Source organism: Cherax quadricarinatus, chromosome 80, assembly GCF_038502225.1.
Source record: "Cherax quadricarinatus isolate ZL_2023a chromosome 80, ASM3850222v1, whole genome shotgun sequence".
Taxonomy (NCBI): Eukaryota; Metazoa; Arthropoda; class Malacostraca; order Decapoda; family Parastacidae; genus Cherax; species Cherax quadricarinatus.
The window spans coordinates 14136976-14156888 of record NC_091371.1 but is presented as its reverse complement, the minus strand read 5'-3'; the positions used below and the strand labels follow the sequence as shown (position 1 = coordinate 14156888).

At 40.3% G+C, this 19913-nt stretch overlaps 1 protein-coding gene across 1 annotated transcript in view; it reads right to left on the bottom strand.

Moving 5' to 3' along the window:
* The window catches only part of LOC128702423 (uncharacterized), a 104486-nt gene extending 84957 nt beyond the window's left edge, over positions 1-19529 (bottom strand). Inside the window, exon 1 of the mRNA XM_070102158.1 lies at positions 18210-19529. Coding sequence (XP_069958259.1) covers positions 18210-18684 — 475 coding nt within the window. The 5' untranslated portion in view covers positions 18685-19529. The remainder of the gene's footprint in view (positions 1-18209) is intronic.
* Positions 19530-19913: the final 384 nt, after the last annotated feature.

The window sequence follows — 19913 nt, the reverse complement described above, 5'->3', positions numbered from 1 at the left end:
CCAAACACCTGCATATCCTAACTCTCCCCCCCCAATCGCAACATCAATAAATGCATCTTTGCAGAACACATATTATACGTAGACGGATGAATAACACAAATTATTCATAGATGAATAACACGTATTGATTATTCATAGACAGATGAATAACACATATGATTATTCATAGACAGATGAATAACAGATATTGATTATTCATGGACGGATGACATCACTTGCAGAGGTTTGCATAACAAGTGAGAAATAAATTAAAAAACATAAATCCGTTTTGCTACAATGAATAATAGTGGATGCGTGAGAAGTTCTGCATCCTCAGTGTGACACTCGACCATCATTACCCCAGTCCTCAGAGCTCCAATGTTTTTGTCACAAGTATATTATGTACAATACATTTTGTATATATTCTGTATATATTCTTGGAGCATATGCACAGAGAGCAACAATATATATACCTCTAGTAGTATATACATGTTTAGTTATTTCAAACAATATATATATATATATATATATATATATATATATATATATATATATATATATATATATATATATATATATATATATATATATATATATATATATGTATATATATATATATTATATATATATATATATATATATATATGTATATATATATATATGTATATATATATATATATATGTATATATATATATATGTATATATGCAATAAGATCACAGTAAACAGGTGATTTCAAAATATGCAAAACAACCACTCTGAAAGAATAGAGAAATTCCAAGCGCTTTCGTGACTACTCACATTATCAAGGAACTATGAAAGTGAAGCATCCAAGGAAGCTATATAAGGGGTCGGCCAGCACCTCACTATCAGATCCCACAACGGTTAAACACGTGACGCGCGGCGAGCCAACTTGGATAGGTCCTTTGCAAAACTCACCCCCAAGCTGGACACTGGACAAATAAATAGCTTGGGGGTGAGTTTTGCAAAGGACCTATCCAAGTTGGCTCGCCGCGCGTCACATGTTTAACCGTTGTGGGATCTGATAGTGAGGTGCTGGCCGACCCCTTATATAGCTTCCTTGGATGCTTCACTTTCATAGTTCCTTGATAATGTGAGTAGTCACGAAAGCGCTTGGAATTTCTCTATTCTTTCAGAGTGGTTGTTTTGCATATGTATATATATATACATACATATATATATATATATATATATATATATATATATATATATATATATATATATATATATATATATATATATATATATATATATATATATTTTTTATTTTTTTATTATCACACCGGCCGATTCCCACCAAGGCAGGGTGGCCCGAAAAAGAAAAACTTTCACCATCATTCACTCCATCACTGTCTTGCCAGAAGGGTGCTTTACACTACAGTTTTTAAACTGCAACATTAACACCCCTCCTTCAGAGTGCAGGCACTGTACTTCCCATCTCCAGGACTCAAGTCCGGCCTGCCGGTTTCCCTGAATCCCTTCATAAATGTTACTTTGCTCACACTCCAACAGCACGTCAAGTATTAAAAACCATTTGTCTCCATTCACTCCTATCAAACACGCTCACGCATGCCTGCTGGAAGTCCAAGCCCCTCGCACACAAAACCTCCTTTACCCCCTCCCTCCAACCCTTCCTAGGCCGACCCCTACCCCGCCTTCCTTCCACTACAGACTGATACACTCTTGAAGTCATTCTGTTTCGCTCCATTCTCTCTACATGTCCGAACCACCTCAACAACCCTTCCTCAGCCCTCTGGACAACAGTTTTGGTAATCCCGCACCTCCTCCTAACTTCCAAACTACGAATTCTCTGCATTATATTCACACCACACATTGCCCTCAGACATGACATCTCCACTGCCTCCAGCCTTCTCCTCGCTGCAACATTCATCACCCACGCTTCACACCCATATAAGAGCGTTGGTAAAACTATACTCTCATACATTCCCCTCTTTGCCTCCAAGGACAAAGTTCTTTGTCTCCACAGACTCCTAAGTGCACCACTCACTCTTTTTCCCTCATCAATTCTATGATTCACCTCATCTTTCATAGACCCATCCGCTGACACGTCCACTCCCAAATATCTGAATACGTTCACCTCCTCCATACTCTCTCCCTCCAATCTGATATTCAATCTTTCATCACCTAATCTTTTTGTTATCCTCATAACCTTACTCTTTCCTGTATTCACCTTTAATTTTCTTCTTTTGCACACCCTACCAAATTCATCCACCAATCTCTGCAACTTCTCTTCAGAATCTCCCAAGAGCACAGTGTCATCAGCAAAGAGCAGCTGTGACAACTCCCACTTTGTGTGTGATTCTTTATCTTTTAACTCCACGCCTCTTGCCAAGACCCTCGCATTTACTTCTCTTACAACCCCATCTATAAATATATTAAACAACCACGGTGACATCACACATCCTTGTCTAAGGCCTACTTTTACTGGGAAAAAATTTCCCTCTTTCCTACATACTCTAACTTGAGCCTCACTATCCTCGTAAAAACTCTTCACTGCTTTCAGTAACCTACCTCCTACACCATACACTTGCAACATCTGCCACATTGCCCCCCTATCCACCCTGTCATACGCCTTTTCCAAATCCATAAATATATATATATATATATATATATATATATATATATATATATTTGGTGCTTCGGGGGGTATGGGATACACCGCTAAGCTAGGCGCCATGAAATTTCTTTAACAAGTTGTCCTTGAGGTCAGTGAGTCTTTGTTCCACCAACAGTTTCACCTAATACGTATGCACGCAATTGATCCTTTGCTACGTCTGTCGTAGCTTCCTTGGCCATTGAACTACTCACGACTATTGCCTGTGATCCACTAAATGGACTGGCCTACCTTTTAAGATATTGACTACTGGTGATAGAGCCTCTTCGCCCTTCCTGCTCTTAATTGTTGAAGATCTGTGTGCATCTCGGAGCTTTTATTTACCATTTCTCTTGGCTGCCCAATGAAAGTATGTACTTCGATGTTCCTTCTGGAGTTTGCGTATCTATTGAGAGTAACTTCAGTGGTTTGATCTACTGGAGAACTTGCGAAACAGTTATCACTTGACAGCTGAAAGAGAAGCAACTTTTCATAAACTCACAGATACACCCTAGGATGCTTGGATTTTATTGATGTCATCTTAGCAAAGAAGTTAGGCAGACACCTGGCGTAATTTGTCTCGTAATTTGTTTGCGTGTAGATGTAGATATCAGTTTTCTTCAAAAGAAACACGTTGCAGAAGCAATACTGCTTTTTTCGACCATATCTGGAAAAGTTGTACAGAAAGTTGATATATCGCCATTGGGATGACTGAGAACCTCAAGATATTATCTCCAGATCTCGCGTAGCTAAGCCGGAAGAAGATAAGTCTCAAAACTTGTTCTAGTTGTAATTGACTCGGGTTTCTAGTTGTAATTGACTCGGGTTTTCTAGTTGTAATTGACTCGGGTTTTCTAGTTGTAATTGACTCGGGTCTTCTAGTTGTAATTGACTTAGGTTTTCTGTAAGAAAACTAACATTTACAAGACATTCTGGTAACGCATTTTCTTTCATGTTTGTCTCCACACATGGCAGGAATTCTGTCTCAGCATAGCCTCTTAGATACAGTACTCGTAGTGGCTGAACGGGGAATCAAAGCTCGACGTAACCCGTGTTTGTTTATACAGCTGACGCCGCTCTCCATCACACAGTAGTTACCATGAACCAAATTATAGCCTGAGCTTGCTACCACCTGCAGCTCATAAGACTGCCATCCCCACGAGCCCCTTTGTGGGGCGGGGCAGATGGCAGACCAGAGGTCTAGCTTCTCCCTACGAGCCCCGTGAGGGCGGGGAATGTGGCTAGGCCTAGGGACAGTTGGTCCCAAAGATGAGGGGGTACTTGTACCTCCTCCCATGGGAGACTTACGTCTCGAGACACTCCCCAGAGAGGGAGCCAAGGCCGGGTCACCACTACTTGGAAAAGACCCGGGCCGGGAGAATACCGGCGAATAAAAAAAAAATTATAAATATGATAGAAACAAAAGACTGTACATAGGACTGAAGTAAATCTTCAGTCCAGTATTACAGGATTACGTTAACAGCTATCACTCTTTAATACTCAACACTTCTCTTAAAGAGGTTCCTTGATGCTGTTAATAGACTTCTAAGGAAATACGAAGCTGTAAGAAAATAGCAGTAAACTGGTAAGAAAATAGCAGTAAACTGGTAAGAAAATAGCAGTAAACTGGTAAGAAAATAACAGTAAACTGGTAAGAAAATAGCAGTAAACTGGTAAGAAAATAGCAGTAAACTGGTAAGGAAATAGCAGTAAACTGGTAAGAAAATAGCAGTAAACTGGTAAGAAAATAACAGTAAACTGGTAAGAAAATAGCAGTAAACTGGTAAGAAAATAGCAGTAAACTGGTAAGAAAATAGCAGTAAACTGGTAAGAAAATAACAGTAAACTGGTAAGAAAATAGCAGTAAACTGGTAAGAAAATAGCAGTAAACTGGTAAGAAAATAGCAGTAAACTAGTAAGAAAATAGTAAACTGGTAAGAAAAATAGTAAAGTGGTAAGAAAATAGCAGTCAACTAGTAAGAAAATAGCAGTAAACTGGTAAGAAAATAACAGTAAACTGGTATTTGTAACACATTGAAGACAAAAAAAGCTACGCAATGCCATCAAAGTAATGTGAAACTAGACAAAGGGCTAATAGCTAAATTCATATAAACATTCATCACCACAGATGGTACCAACTAGCATATTTGGCTCATGGACTAATATTCAAGCATATGTTTGCACTGATAATTAGGCCCATTTTCATATTAGCTAGGACTATAAATATTGCTTAAATAATTATTTTAATAATTACTTATACACGCTCTATTACTGCGTACTTACAATCATTTCCTCCCACTCCGCCAGTGCTGCCATGACAGCAATGGTGTATTGAATATTTAAGTAACTTACGTAATCTTATTAGAGATTAGAACAGTTTACTATTAGTAGTAGTAGTATATTGAAAGGGAAACACTAAACATGTAGGGGTAATAAAGTACCCGAGGAATAAGAAGCAATTCGGTTTGATCAAGAGTTACATGGGCGTCAGAACATCTTGAGAAGCATAGTGACAATAACAATTAGACTGTGGAACAATATGCCTCCTATGTCCTCAACATTCAGTAAGTACTCACTTGGCAGAGAGTCATTTGCTGTGTTTATATTCTATAGCATAAGGTGTAAAGGTAAGATTGTACAATTATATACATTTGAATACAGTTAGGTAAAGTGTTTCTGGTGTTTAGGACGGAGAATTTGGACTCCGCTAATACTTGAGCTGAATGATAAACACGGATTATCACTCCGTATAAATATAATGAAAATGTTATATTTCTCTCGATGTGTATACACTCCAAGCTGATGTATATGCATCGAGGACAGATATATATATATATATATATATATATATATATATATATATATATATATATATATATATATATATATATATATATATATATATATATATATATATATATATATATATATAAACTTCTTTTTTTCAACAAACCGGCCGTATGCCACCAAGGCAGGGTGGCCCAAAAAGAAAAACGAAAGGTTTTCTTTTTAAATTTAGTAATTTGTACAGGAAAAGAGGTTACTAGCCCCTTGCTCCCGGAATTTTAGTCGCCCCTTACAACACGCATGGCTTACGGAGGAAGAATTCTGTTCCACTTTCCCATGGAGATAAGTGGAAATAAGCAAAAACAAGCACTAGAAAGAAAATAGAAGAAAACCCAGAGGGGTGTGTGTGTATATATATGCTTGTACATGTATGTGTAGTGTGACCTAAGTGTAAGTAGAAGTAGCAAGACGTACCTGAAATTTTGCATGTTTATGAGACAGAAAAAAGACACCAGCAATCCTACCATCATGTAAAACAATTACAGGCTTCCGTTTTACACTCACTTGGCAGGACGGTAGTACCTCCCTGGGTGGTTACTGTCTACCAACCTACTACCTATAGTATATATATGTATATATATATATATATATAAATATATATATATATATATATATATATATATATATATATATATATATATATATATATATATATATATATATATATATATACTATATACTGTGATACATTAATTTCTGTCCGTGAAGGGAGGAGATGTATGATGACCTAGATCTTCGTGAAACAGCCTAGTGATATATATTGTGAGGCATAGTTGTTAAAAGACGCATGGACGATACATTATGACGAATAGTTTTTTAAACGCTAATGAACGATATATGAGAAGTTTTTAAAAGGCGCAGTACACGTCCACTCCCACACAACACATGACCTTTCCTCAGTGAAGAGTAAATTACACTCCTGCCTGTGTTAAACAGCGGGGTCCTTTCCCCTTCTCTCCCCTCCCGATGAGAGGGGAGTGAGAAAAGGGTCGGCAAGGAGGGGCAGACTGAGGAAGTAGGGAGAGACAGAGGAAGGAAGTAGGGAGAGACTGAGGAAGTAGGGAGAGACAGAGGAAGGAAGTAGGGAGAGACTGAGGAAGTAGGGAGAGACAGAGGAAGGAAGTAGGGAGAGACAGGAAGGAAGTAGGGAGAGACAGAGGAAAGAAGTAAGGAGAGACAGAGGAAGGAAGTAGGGAGAGACAGAGGAAGGAAGTAGGGAGAGACAGAGGAAGGAAGGAGAGACGGAGGAAGGAAGTAGGGAGAGACGGAGGAAGGAAGTAGGGAGAGACAGAGGAAGTAGGGAGAGACAGAGGAAGGAAGTAGGGAGAGAGAGGAAGGAAGTAGGGAGAGACAGAGGAAGGAAGTAAGGAGAGACAGAGGAAGGAAGTAGGGAGAGACAGAGGAAGGAAGTAAGGAGAGACGGAGGAAGGAAGTAGGGAGAGACGGAGGAAGGAAGTAGGGAGAGACAGAGGAAGGAAGTAGGGAGAGACAGAGGAAGGAAGTAGGGAGAGACTGAGGAAGTAGGGAGAGACAGAGGAAGGAAGTAGGGAGAGACAGAGGAAGGAAGTAAGGAGAGACAGAGGAAGGAAGTAGGGAGAGACAGAGGAAGGAAGTAAGGAGAGACAGAGGAAGGAAGTAGGGAGAGACAGAGGAAGGAAGTAAGGAGAGACGGAGGAAGGAAGTAGGGAGAGACGGAGGAAGGAAGTAGGGAGAGACAGAGGAAGGAAGTAGGGAGAGACAGAGGAAGGAAGTAGGGAGAGACAGAGGAAGGAAGTAGGGAGAGACTGAGGAAGTAGGGAGAGACAGAGGAAGGAAGTAGGGAGAGACAGAGGAAGGAAGTAAGGAGAGACAGAGGAAGGAAGTAGGGAGAGACAGAGGAAGGAAGTAGGGAGAGACAGAGGAAGGAAGTAGGGAGAGACTGAGGAAGTAAGGAGAGACAGAGGAAGGAAGTAGGGAGAGACAGAGGAAGGAAGTAAGGAGAGACAGAGGAAGGAAGTAGGGAGAGACAGAGGAAGGAAGTAAGGAGAGACGGAGGAAGGAAGTAGGGAGAGACGGAGGAAGGAAGTAGGGAGAGACAGAGGAAGGAAGTAGGGAGAGACTGAGGAAGTAGGGAGAGACAGAGGAAGGAAGTAGGGAGAGACAGAGGAAGGAAGTAAGGAGAGACGGAGGAAGGAAGTAGGGAGAGACGGAGGAAGGAAGTAGGGAGAGACGGAGGAAGGAAGTAGGGAGAGACGGAGGAAGGAAGTAGGGAGAGACAGGTAGGTAGTTTCAGAATTGAGACCAGAAACGAGAGTCATATTCAGCTGTATGTCAGTGTTTGTGCTGATTGTGTTTGTATGGTATATATACTTCTACGTAATTACCTCTTTGTTACTATTTGTAGCTACCAGAACGCCCACGTCGGCAGATATTTACCCATTGCTTCTGGCAAACTAACAACCTCCTTCATAGTATACACACTGAGAGTTTATTTTTACCCTTATCTTAGGGATTAAAGTATTCTTGACTACAAGTATACAAGTGAGTTGCACAATATGCTCGGTATGGCCACTTGGCATTTAATCTATTCTGTATTTTGCAACAAAAATAAATAAATATATATATATATATATATATATATATATATATATATATATATATATATATATATATATATATATATATACTGATCTCTGGCTGAAGGAGACTCGAACCTACGAACCTTAGGACAAGGTATGCAGTGCTTTACCAATCTACCCACACTGGACCAATACCTTGGCGTGTAGCATGAGCTACACGTTTTGTCCTAAGGTTCGTAGGTTCGAGTCTCCTTCAGCCAGAGATCAGTGTTTGTGTATATTTCGCATGCTCTCGCGAATTCCTTGCATTGCATATATATATATATATATATATATATATATATATATATATATATATATATATATATATATATATATATATATATATATATATATGTCGTGCCTAATATGTAAAACTGGTCAATTAGCAAGAACTCATTTAAAATTAAATCCTTTTTAAAATTTTCTCTTGTACGTTTAGAGATATATTTTTTTCATTAATGTTGATGTAAAAATTTATAATTTTGCACCAAAAGGAACTTAGAAAACTTACCTAACCTTATTATAACAAGCGCAATTTATTTTAGCCTAACCTAACTAAATATATTTTAGATTTGTTTACAGTAATTTAATACTAAACAAACACAGTGAAATATATTTTTTTCGTTAGGTTCAGAATGATTTTGGCGAAATTATTGCATACACAAATTTTCACTTGTCCTATATGGCAAGATGAGCGTTGCTATTTAAGCCAAGATCGCAAGTTCTGCCTATTCGGCACGACATATATATATATATATATATATATATATGTCGTGCCGAATAGGCAGAACTTGCGATCTTGGCTTAAATAGCAACGTTCATCTTGCCTTATAGGACAAGTGAAAATTTGTGTATGCAATAATTTCGCCAAAATCATTCTGAACCTAACGAAAAAAAATATATTTGATTGTGTTTGTTTAGTACTAAATTACTGTAAATGTATTTAAAATATATTTAGTTGGGTTAGGCTAAAATAAATTGATCTTGTTATAATAAGGTTAGGTAAGTTTTCTAAGATTCTTTTGGTGCAAAATTAAAAATGTTTGCATTAACATTAATGAAAAAATATATCTTTAAACGTATAAGAGAGTTTCAGAAAGGACTTAATTTTAAATGAGTTCTTGCTAATTGACCAGTTTTACATATTCGGCACGACATATATATATATATATATATATATATATATATATATATATATATATATATATATATATATATATATATATATATATATATTCTGTGTGTGTATTAAATATTTAATCGGTTTTTTCTTCATTGTTTATCAACAGTGACCACAATGACTTCTGTAAACAGGAGGAAGTAATTAAATATACATGAGTGTCATCTCCCTGGCGGGTGATATTTGTAACCCGATCGTTGGCCAGCGCTGGTCGATTTCTTTCACTTTTTTTTTAACTCTCAGTGCTTTAAGTGACCTTTAGCAGAACTGCTTACGCTATTGTTATCTGGCGGCTGGCAAGGATAGAGGATCGAGGAGTAACTGTAAAAAGTTGTAGATTGGAAACAATGACGTATCAAGTGTGCTGACTAACATTATGAATCGACCCTAGCACTCACATATAGGTGAGTATACACTCCAGAGCCAGGAGCTCAGACTCGACCCCTGCACCCACATATGGTTGATTACACACTCTGGAGCCAAGAGCTGAGACTCGACCCCTGCAATCACATATAGGGGAGTACACACTCCAGAGCCAGGAGCTGAGACTCGACCCCTGCACCCACATATAGTTGATTACACACTCCGGAGCCAGGGGCTGAGACTCGACCCCTGCAATTACATATAGGGGAGTACACACTCCAGAGCCAGGAGCTGAGACTCGACCCCTGCACCCCACATATAGGTGAATTAACACACAGCAGCTACCATTTGACCGACAATATTTTCATCGTGACCTCCCGGTCGCACATACACAAACAGTAATTGTATATTTTACGTGTGATATTATCAAAGCCTCAGATCATTAATGTTGAGGTGCAGACGGCATTAATTGCTGCTCCCCATCCATCACAAACATTAGCAATCATCCTAAAGCTCTATAATTTGTCATGTTGTCCCCTGTTATGTGTGGGTGTTTTGTGTATCTGTATGTGTATGCCTGTGAGTATTGCCCATGTATTTCCGTATCATATGCTCGTGTGCGTATCTTGTGGGTATATGTGCGTGTCTTGTGCGTTCATGTAGGTGTCTTTTGCGTCAAAATGCATGCATATGCGTCTCCTGCGTGCGTGTCTTCAGCATTCATTTCCGAGTCTTGCGCCTGCCTTCATCAATGTGCATGTCTTCTGCGCCCTTATGCATCTGTATACTTGTATGTACGTTTGCATTAGTATATAACTTTATAAAGCATCATGGTAGATGGGGGGGGGGGGGAGTACAGGCAGGGCGGGAAGAATAGGTAGGAAAAATGAGGATCACGGAGAGGTTATTCCTTTATGTCCTCTGGGTGGAAAGTCTGGCTATGAGAGTAGTATGTCTCATGTCATTAAAAGACAGGACAGTCCTTTTAATACTCCAACGCTCAAAGATTCAAAAAACCACAGCGTTTCGCCTTAATAATTATTATATATATTTCGGTTGATGTGCTGTCCCAGAAAGTATCTCTGTGTCCAGTAAGTCCAGCTCCCTCTACCGCAGACCACAAGAAAGAAATATCAGCGTTGAAGATTTGAACGAAAGAACGCGTGACATTTTATGTTTTAATTCTTTGAATTCCTACGCCAACTAATACATATATATATATATATATATATATATATATATATATATATAAATATATATATATATATATATATATATATATATATATATATATATATATATATATATATATATATATATATATATATATATGCTTACAGGTATCTAGGACAGGGTCGCTTAGAGGTGCTATTATTAAAGTCCCTTGCTCCCTCTGGTCATCAGTGTTCCAGATAATGCCACGGTAATTAAGATATATAAGACAGGGTATATACACTGAGTAGTGAGGTTCCTATTGTATACTCTGAGTTTACTTTAATCCCTATCTTAATATAATATTCTTGATGTTAATGTACAGGTGAAATGCAGCATAATAACTCCCGCTCAGATGATACGTTTTAAACCTAACATAGTGTGTATATACACACACACACACACACACACACACACATATATATATATATATATATATATATATATATATATATATATATATATATATATATATATATATATATATATATACATATATATATATATATATACACAGTGTGTGTGTGTGTGTTTTCATCAAAATCAGGGATCACACAGTTTTAAGAGCAGGTACGATAGGGCCCACACGACTACGAGGGAGTGAATCTAGCCAGTGGCAAGTTAATCAAGAGGCGGGGGCCAGGAGCTGAGAATCAACCCTTGTAACCACAAATAAGTACTATTATTACCGTAGGAGCCGTCCTCATTATCCTTAACCACAATATATTTTTCACCCGGAAACCCAAAACTACTTCAGAAACTTGGTAAAAAAAATGTTTAAAGTTGTTGCATAAATTTCTCAGTAATGAAGAAAATAATTTATAAAAATATGAAAGTCTGGGCCTAAATTTTTTGAATAGTTGTGTATCATAATGCCATATTTATCATTCATTGTAACCCTTGTGGTTTAGCTTTTTTTTATAATAAAAATAATAATAATATTATTATAATAATATTATTATTCATAATATAAGTGTATAACTTTATAAATAATCATTAATTATATGAACGTTTTGATCTGATTAACACGATGATGGATCTCTTTTTTTCCTATAGTATATTATTATAATCACAGGGAAACGCTAAACCCTTAGGGGTCATATAGCTGGAGAATTGGAGGTAATCACAGGATATATACACCCAGAGAAGTATTTCTCTCGGAGTATATATGTTGAGAGTCTAATCCCCATTTTATGGCTTAAAGTGAAGAGGTTACCTGCAGCTTAAATGAGCCTAGTGTAGTGAATAGGCTGTAACCTCCATTTTTTTTATATATTTTATTAAAAAGTACATCACAGCACATAAAAATAACAAAATAGGCCTTATCTGTCAACAAATGTAATAAGCTTTCCATGGCCATATAATACCACATACAAATGTAATAATTATACTTCATGTAACAAATATTATCTAAGGAAAACACAAATAGTAACCAAAGTAAGGAGAGAATTTATACATACTGCCGTACTAACTACAGCAAAAGTAACCTCCATTACCCGCCATGGGAGGTAATAAAGTTTGATCCATTGAAGGAGAGTGTAGCTTCAGGTCCTTAGATCAAGAACTCTTCCTTGTATTAAAGCACTTCCCACCCTCCTCTTGAAGGGAGTTTTGACAAGAGCTTGAACTACCTCTGTATCCTAGCAGGATAATCAATATACCCTTGATTACCCTGGTAGGCAATTTAGTCTTTTACTATCCCTGATGAAAGAACCACTTTACTGTGTATCGCCCGGAGTAATACAGAACGTAGCATAGAGAGATAATACAAGTAGCATAGTGGGGTAATACAAGAAGTAACGTAGTGGGATAATACAAGTAGTGTTGTTGGATAACAGGTACCACAGTGGGATAACACAAGTACCACAGTGGAAGAACACAAGTACTACAGTGTGATAACACAAGTACCACAGTGGGACAACACAAGTACCACAGTGGGAGAACACAAGTACCACAGTGGGAGAACACACGTACTACTGTGGGAGAACACAAGTACCACAGTGGGATAATACAAGTACCACAGAGGGGTAATACATGTACCACAGTAGGATAATACAAGTACCACAGTGGGATAAAACAAGCACCACAAGTACTACAGTGTGATAACACAAGTACCACAGTGGGACAACACAAGTACCACAGTGGGAGAACACAAGTACCACAGTGGGAGAACACACGTACTACAGTGGGAGAACACAAGTACCACAGTGGGATAATACAAGTACCACAGAGGGGTAATACATGTACCACAGTAGGATAATACAAGTACCACAGTGGGATAAAACAAGCACCACAGTGGGAGAACACAAGTACTACAGTGTGATAACACAAGTACCACAGTGGGACAACACAAGTACCACAGTGGGAGAACACAAGTACTACAGTGGGAGAACACAAGTACCACAGTGGGATAATACAAGTACCACAGAGGGGTAATACATGTACCACAGTAGGATAATACAAGTATCACAGTGGGATAAAACAAGCACCACAGTGGGAGAACACAAGTACCAGTGGGAGAACACAGGGACCATAGTGGGAGAACACAGGGACCACAGTGGGAGAACACAAGTACCACAGTGGGAGAACACTGATGGGATAATAGGAGAAATATCGTAGTAGGATAATAGGAGAAATATCGTAGTAGGATAATAGAAATATCGTAGTGAAAAAACACTGTAATGTCTTTTCTAGAGCGTCCTGACGCGATATATTCGGTCCAGAACTATGTAAGCCTAGAAGATTGCTTAGGCTGACTCGTCAGGATCGTAATAACATGACCGTAAACCACTGAGGGTACGTGTAGGGTTCGAATCATTGGCAAGACAGTTAAAAAGTTAGTAAAAGGCAGTTCTCTACCCGTCGGGAAACGATAGGCTCATATGCACGCCTTATTGTGTATATGCTGTGTTTATACACTGTAATATGCACTCTGGAAAATTTTGGATTTTCCTAAATTCAGCATGAGTAAATTTGAATAATACAATAAATGTGTAATAAAATGTGATGCTGATTTGACCCTTTCGAGTGAGGGGGGGGGTAGAAGACCTGCTAAGTGACGCCGGGGAGAGACGCCATATTGAATTTAATGTGTGCGTACTGGACTTAATTGTGCAATATAATTCGGCGTTTTCCGAGGCCAAGTTGGGGGTGTTTCGGCCTAAATTTGTAATAGGAACCCGTGTTAATGCCCCCTGCTGAAGAATTAGGATAGGAAATTTGCAGGACCTCAAGAATTACGTGTGAATGGCGAAAAATAAGGGATGCAACATCACTCACTGGGAAGTACACCATTAGTCTTTGCATTTAGATCTCAGATGGCCATTGTAGGGTCTAGGTATTAGGTAAGTGTTGTGGTGTATTCCATCTACAGTAATTAAATGGTAAGTGTTAATATGAATATTTTGTGTACCCAGCAAGTAAACCAAAATAACATACAATCCACATAACTTTAATTGCCAGAGTAGCTGGTTTTAGTATTATGAGTATTAATTTAATGCCAGGTCTAGCTTTTTGTGAGTGTGGTGAAGAAGTGGGCATTCGAGGGAATTACTGTTCAGTGACCTACTGTGACTTAAGTCCCACTTACCTCAACCAAATTACTTGCAGGTAATAATTCAGGTAATACCCTGTAAGCTTCCTGCAGGTTATTTGCTCACATAATAATTTTCATATGCACCTCACGGTGTATATACAGATTCACATCTCACCGTTTATATATGCTAAGGCACAAAACAGTTCATATACTCCTGTGAATAATGGTAACTAAGACTTTTTTGGGTTATCCTAAGTTCACTACACATATGCTGCTATGTATGATAATCTATGTAACTGTATTTGTGTATACCTGAATACTTACTATCCACCACCAGGAGAGTAATGGCTGTTGACCGGCCAGAGCGGAAGATGAACCCACGACACCAATATAGTGGCTGTGTTGGTTGACCAGAGAGGTGCATGTACTCACGACCACCAGTGTGGTGGCTCTGATGGCTGATTAGAAAGGTGGATGACACTATCACGAATGTAAATGATGTGATGGCTGACTAGAGAGATGGATGACCCACCACCAAAGTAGTGGCTGTGATGACTGACTTGAGAGGTGGATGACCCACCGCCAGAGTAGTGGCTGTGATGACTGACTAGAGAGGTGGATGACCCACCACCAAAGTAGTGGCTGTGATGACTGACTAGAGAGGTGGATGACCCACCACCAAAGTAGTGGCTGTGATGACTGACTAGAGAGATGGATGACCCACCACCAAAGTAGTGGCTGTGATGACTGACTAGAGAGGTGGATGACCCACCGCCAGAGTAGTGGCTGTGATGACTGACTAGAGAGGTGGATGACCCACCACCAGAGTAGTGGCTGTGATGACTGACTAGAGAGGTGGATGACCCACCACCAGAGTAGTGGCTGTGATGACTGACTAGAGAGGTGGATGACCCACCACCAGAGTAGTGGCTGTGATGACTGACTAGAGAGGTGGATGAACCCACCACCAGAGTAGTGGCTGTGATGACTGACTAGAGAGGTGGATGACCCACCGTCAGAGTAGTGGCTGTGATGACTGAGACTAGAGAGGTGGATGACCCACCACCAGAGTAGTGGCTGTGATGACTGACTAGAGAGGTGGATGAACCCACCACCAGAGTAGTGGCTGTGATGACTGACTAGAGAGGTGGATGACCCACCACCAGAGTAGTGGCTGTGATGACTGACTAGAGAGGTGGATGACCCACCACCAGAGTAGTGGCTGTGATGACTGACTAGAGAGGTGGATGAACCCACCATCACGAGTGTAGTGCCAGAAGCCGCCAAACCATCATGATCTGATACACGTTAATTGCATCAAGAAGGGGAAGAGCAAATGAGGTTTTGTTGATGTGAAGGACTAATTTCTTATCTTGTCAACAGTGTTTAACAACCATGAATACATACATACATACGTACATATACTACATACTACTACTACTACCACTACCACTATTACTACTACTATTATGGTAACTATTTTAGGTACGATTAAGCACAGCTAGGTTAGGTTCGCTTGGGATTTTTGAAATAGTGATATATAATCACAAAGGTTTCTTATCTCAATGATAATTAAATGATGCATTTAATAACGAAATAATGCCTTACTGATGACCTAACTTGTTCTATATAAACCATGTCCTCCACTACTGTGGATGACCTAACTTGTCCTATATAAACCATGTCCTCCACTACTGTGGATGACCTAACTTGTCCTATATAAACCATGTCCTCCACTACTGTGGATGACCTAACTTGTCCTATATAAACCATGTCCTCCACTACTGTGGATGACCTAACTTGTTCTATATAAACCATGTCCTCCACTACTGTGGATGACCTAACTTGTTCTATATAAACCATGTCATCCACTACTGTGGATGACCAAACTTGTTCTATATAAAACATGTCCTCCACTACTGTGGATGACCTAACTTGTTCTATATAAACCATGTCCTCCACTACTGTGGATGACCTAACTTGTTCTATATAAACCATGTCCTCCACTACTGTGGATGACCTAACTTGTTCTATATAAACCATGTCCTCCACTACTGTGGATGACCTAACTTGTTCTATATAAACCATGTCATCCACTACTGTGGATGACCTAACTTGTTCTATATAAACCATGTCCTCCACTACTGTGGATGACCTAACTTGTTCTATATAAACCATGTCCTCCACTACTGTGGATGACCTAACTTGTTCTATATAAACCATGTCCTCCACTACTGTGGATGACCTAACTTGTTCTATATAAACCATGTCCTCCACTACTGTGGATGACCTAACTTGTTCTATATAAACCATGTCCTCCACTACTGTGGATGACCTAACTTGTTCTATATAAACCGTGTCCTCCACTACTTATTCTACATCACTTTCTAACACTTTCATACCATCAGCAGCAGAGACACGAAACATTTGGCTCTACCTTACATGGACAAGTTCAACCACCTTGACCTGAAGCTCAAAGTTTAGTATCCGAGGCTATGAACATCATATACCTTTGATAAGTTTCGAGTCTTCCTACTCCCGGAGCCCGTCCATGGACCAGGCTCGTCTAGTGCTAGCCTGGCCAATCAGGCTGTTGTTGCTGGAGGCCCGCTGCCCCATCATGAGTACAGATTCCGATACAACTAATAGTCCAGAACGCACAAGTGAAACAGGTCACTACAGTGTGGTCTGGTGACTACAAACACCCAACGCTTTCAACCCACCAAATAAAATACCATAAATTGACGGACAGACAAGAAGATTCAATGCTATGAGAGTTATAACCACTCCATCCCACCCAAGGTCTCAAGGTGCTCAGAACTTCTACCGTGATGATAGGAAACTAATGTAAACTATCACACTGCTCATTTTTTCGACTCCGAGTGTCTCGGTGAAGGGACATGCTACAGCTTCCCCGAGGAAGGTGTAAAATATTAGACGTATCAAACCATACCACGGGCGGGGTTAGAACCCTCGATCAGAGAGTCTCAAAACTCCAGACCGTCACGTTAGACGTATGCTTGAGGAAGTTACAGAATATTACAACTAACTTTTCATCTTATTGATGATACTTGTTTACTTATCCTAAGGAGCAATGTTATTGGTGTTGCATTCCTGTAGAATAGTTAAACCTGTAGGGGTTCATACAACGCCTGGGGAATAGGATGCAATTAGGTTTGATCTGAGTGAAAGTAGGATAGCTCCAATTTCCTGCATCAAGAGCCCTTCACTAGCATCAAGGTACCTCACCCTGTTCCCCTTGATGGAGAATAACCTTAAACTCTATAGTCGGTTCTCATTTATATCTTTTTGTGATTGCATCAAGCAGAGCTCAGTTTTAATATCCTTGAATTTACAAGTTAAAAGTTATACTTACACCAGCTGTTGACAGGCTAAGAACTCTTTATCCCATCTCAGCTCATTCATAGTCTAAGAGCTGTTATCCTACCTCAGCTCATTAACAGGCTAAGAGCTCTTAGTTCAGTCATTTACCTCGGCTCATTTAAAAAAAAAGCCTTATCTAAAATTTACTACCTCCTCTCCCTTCCCTCCCAGGATGCTTCCCGCGAAAGTCAACACTCAGGTGTCTGTTTACTGTAACGTGAACAGGGGCTAAAGGTGTAAGAAGAGCGCTTGAAGAGCACTGTATGTAATAGGGGTTTGTATTGACCAATTGTGAATTTTGGTTATACTTTCTTTTTTCTGCCGTAGGGAATGGAGTATGGGTCGTGAGGTACATACTCATTGATTTTCATTGCTAATCCCATGTGGGTGATTCAGTGTAAAGAGTAGTGGAGGCTCGATCCTCCGTCTGCTAATAGATAGGAAAGAGGATTATCCACATTACTATAAAACTGACCTTTTTTAACCCTGGGTCTGGAAGGGTTGGGCGAGGGTGAGCCGGTACCATCGCTCTTGTCCTCTCTGGTCTCATGGGCGTTGCTCTTCTTTTTCTTGCTACCCTTGGAACCTATAGAACCGGTGGGAGACTGCAGCACCAAGGACTTATGCAGGGAGGTTCTGATAGCCAATCCTCCTGCCAGGTTTGTAGCTAGGCTAGTAGTCCCGCCCGATGTACTTGCACCCACCTGAGTGGGGGTGGATGGCGTTGCTCGGAACTCGTGTGCATGGTGTTCGAACCCGGGTTTTCTGATATACCCGGGTTCAGATGATGTGCTCGACGCCCCCGGGGAACTGACGCTTTCGTAGCCGAAGTCCTGCCCGTCGAATTCCGACACGGAGACTCTCCTGCCGGCGTACAAGTCCTCGGTCTCCTCTGCGTTCTCCTTCCCTGGGGGCGGTGTGGGCGTCCGGGGCTTCCTCTTAGCACTCATCTTAACTGGATGCTAGAGGGCCACTCCCGCGCCCATCACAACGCAAGATACGCGCAACACGTTGCTTACTGGAAGGCGGCCCTCAGACGGACTAAGAGATGGAGACCTAACACACGATCTCAGAGGCCAGGCGTCCTCGCTGCTGCTGCTGCTGCCCACACTGTACATGTGATTCATGTTGATGTAGCAGCTCGCATGGTGAAGCAGATCCTGCTGGTAAAACACCACCACGCCTGAAAGGCGGTACGTCAGTCGAGTCTTTTGAAACTTTCTTAATACGTCGGCTGTGCGTCCCTTAAGATTATCTTAACACAGCTGCACGTTCTTAAGATTCTCTAGACAGCGCGTCAGCCGCGCATCCAAAATCAACTGCGCGTCATATAGAACCTTTGGACTACGTCAGCTCCAAGTCCCTTAAGATTATCTTAACAGTACGTCAGCTAAAAGTCCCTTAAAATTCTGTTGACAGCACGTTAGCTGCGTGACCCTTAAGGTTTATTTAACAGTACGTCAGCTGCGCGTTCTCTTAAAATTCTCTTTGTGCTGGTGATGGGACGACGTAAGGCGTGTCGCGTCCCACTGTGTTATAAACGGGTACTGCGGACGCCCCTGACTCGTCTCTCACGCGTTCATTCTTAACTTTTCCCTGAATGAACCAAGGTACGAGTTACCACACCTATCTGTAAACAAATGGTCTTTGTCACACAGATACGCAGTTTCCCCCTTGCATCATTCCACAACCGAGCACCACACCATGAAACTGTGACCACACTTCGTGCTTTTCTGTCACTTGGTGCCCACTCGTAGCTCCACGTCAGAGGGGAAATACTCGTCACCCACCTTGAAACACGACAAACAACAACTGACTTGATGTTTTACGTTGAAGGGTTTGTGTACTGGTTGCTAGGGTGGTTGCCATGCATGGCGTCACCAGCGGCCCGCTGGTTGGCTCCCACCGCAGGTGTTTATTATCCTCGCTACGAAAATCGGCGACTCGCAAACCCGCTTTGTAACTACTAATTGATTGATAACTAATGAAGTATTTTAAAGGACTTTAAAAACCTCCTTTTATCGTATCTGAAGGTATACACTTTGTTTCTGTGACTGATTTTCGTAAGTAAAAGTTACTTGCGTGACGAGGATCGGTATACACATATAGCGCAAAGCACACCACTGAGCATAAAGAAAGAACAATGAGTTAGAATCCGATTGGTTATCACTTAGGTCGA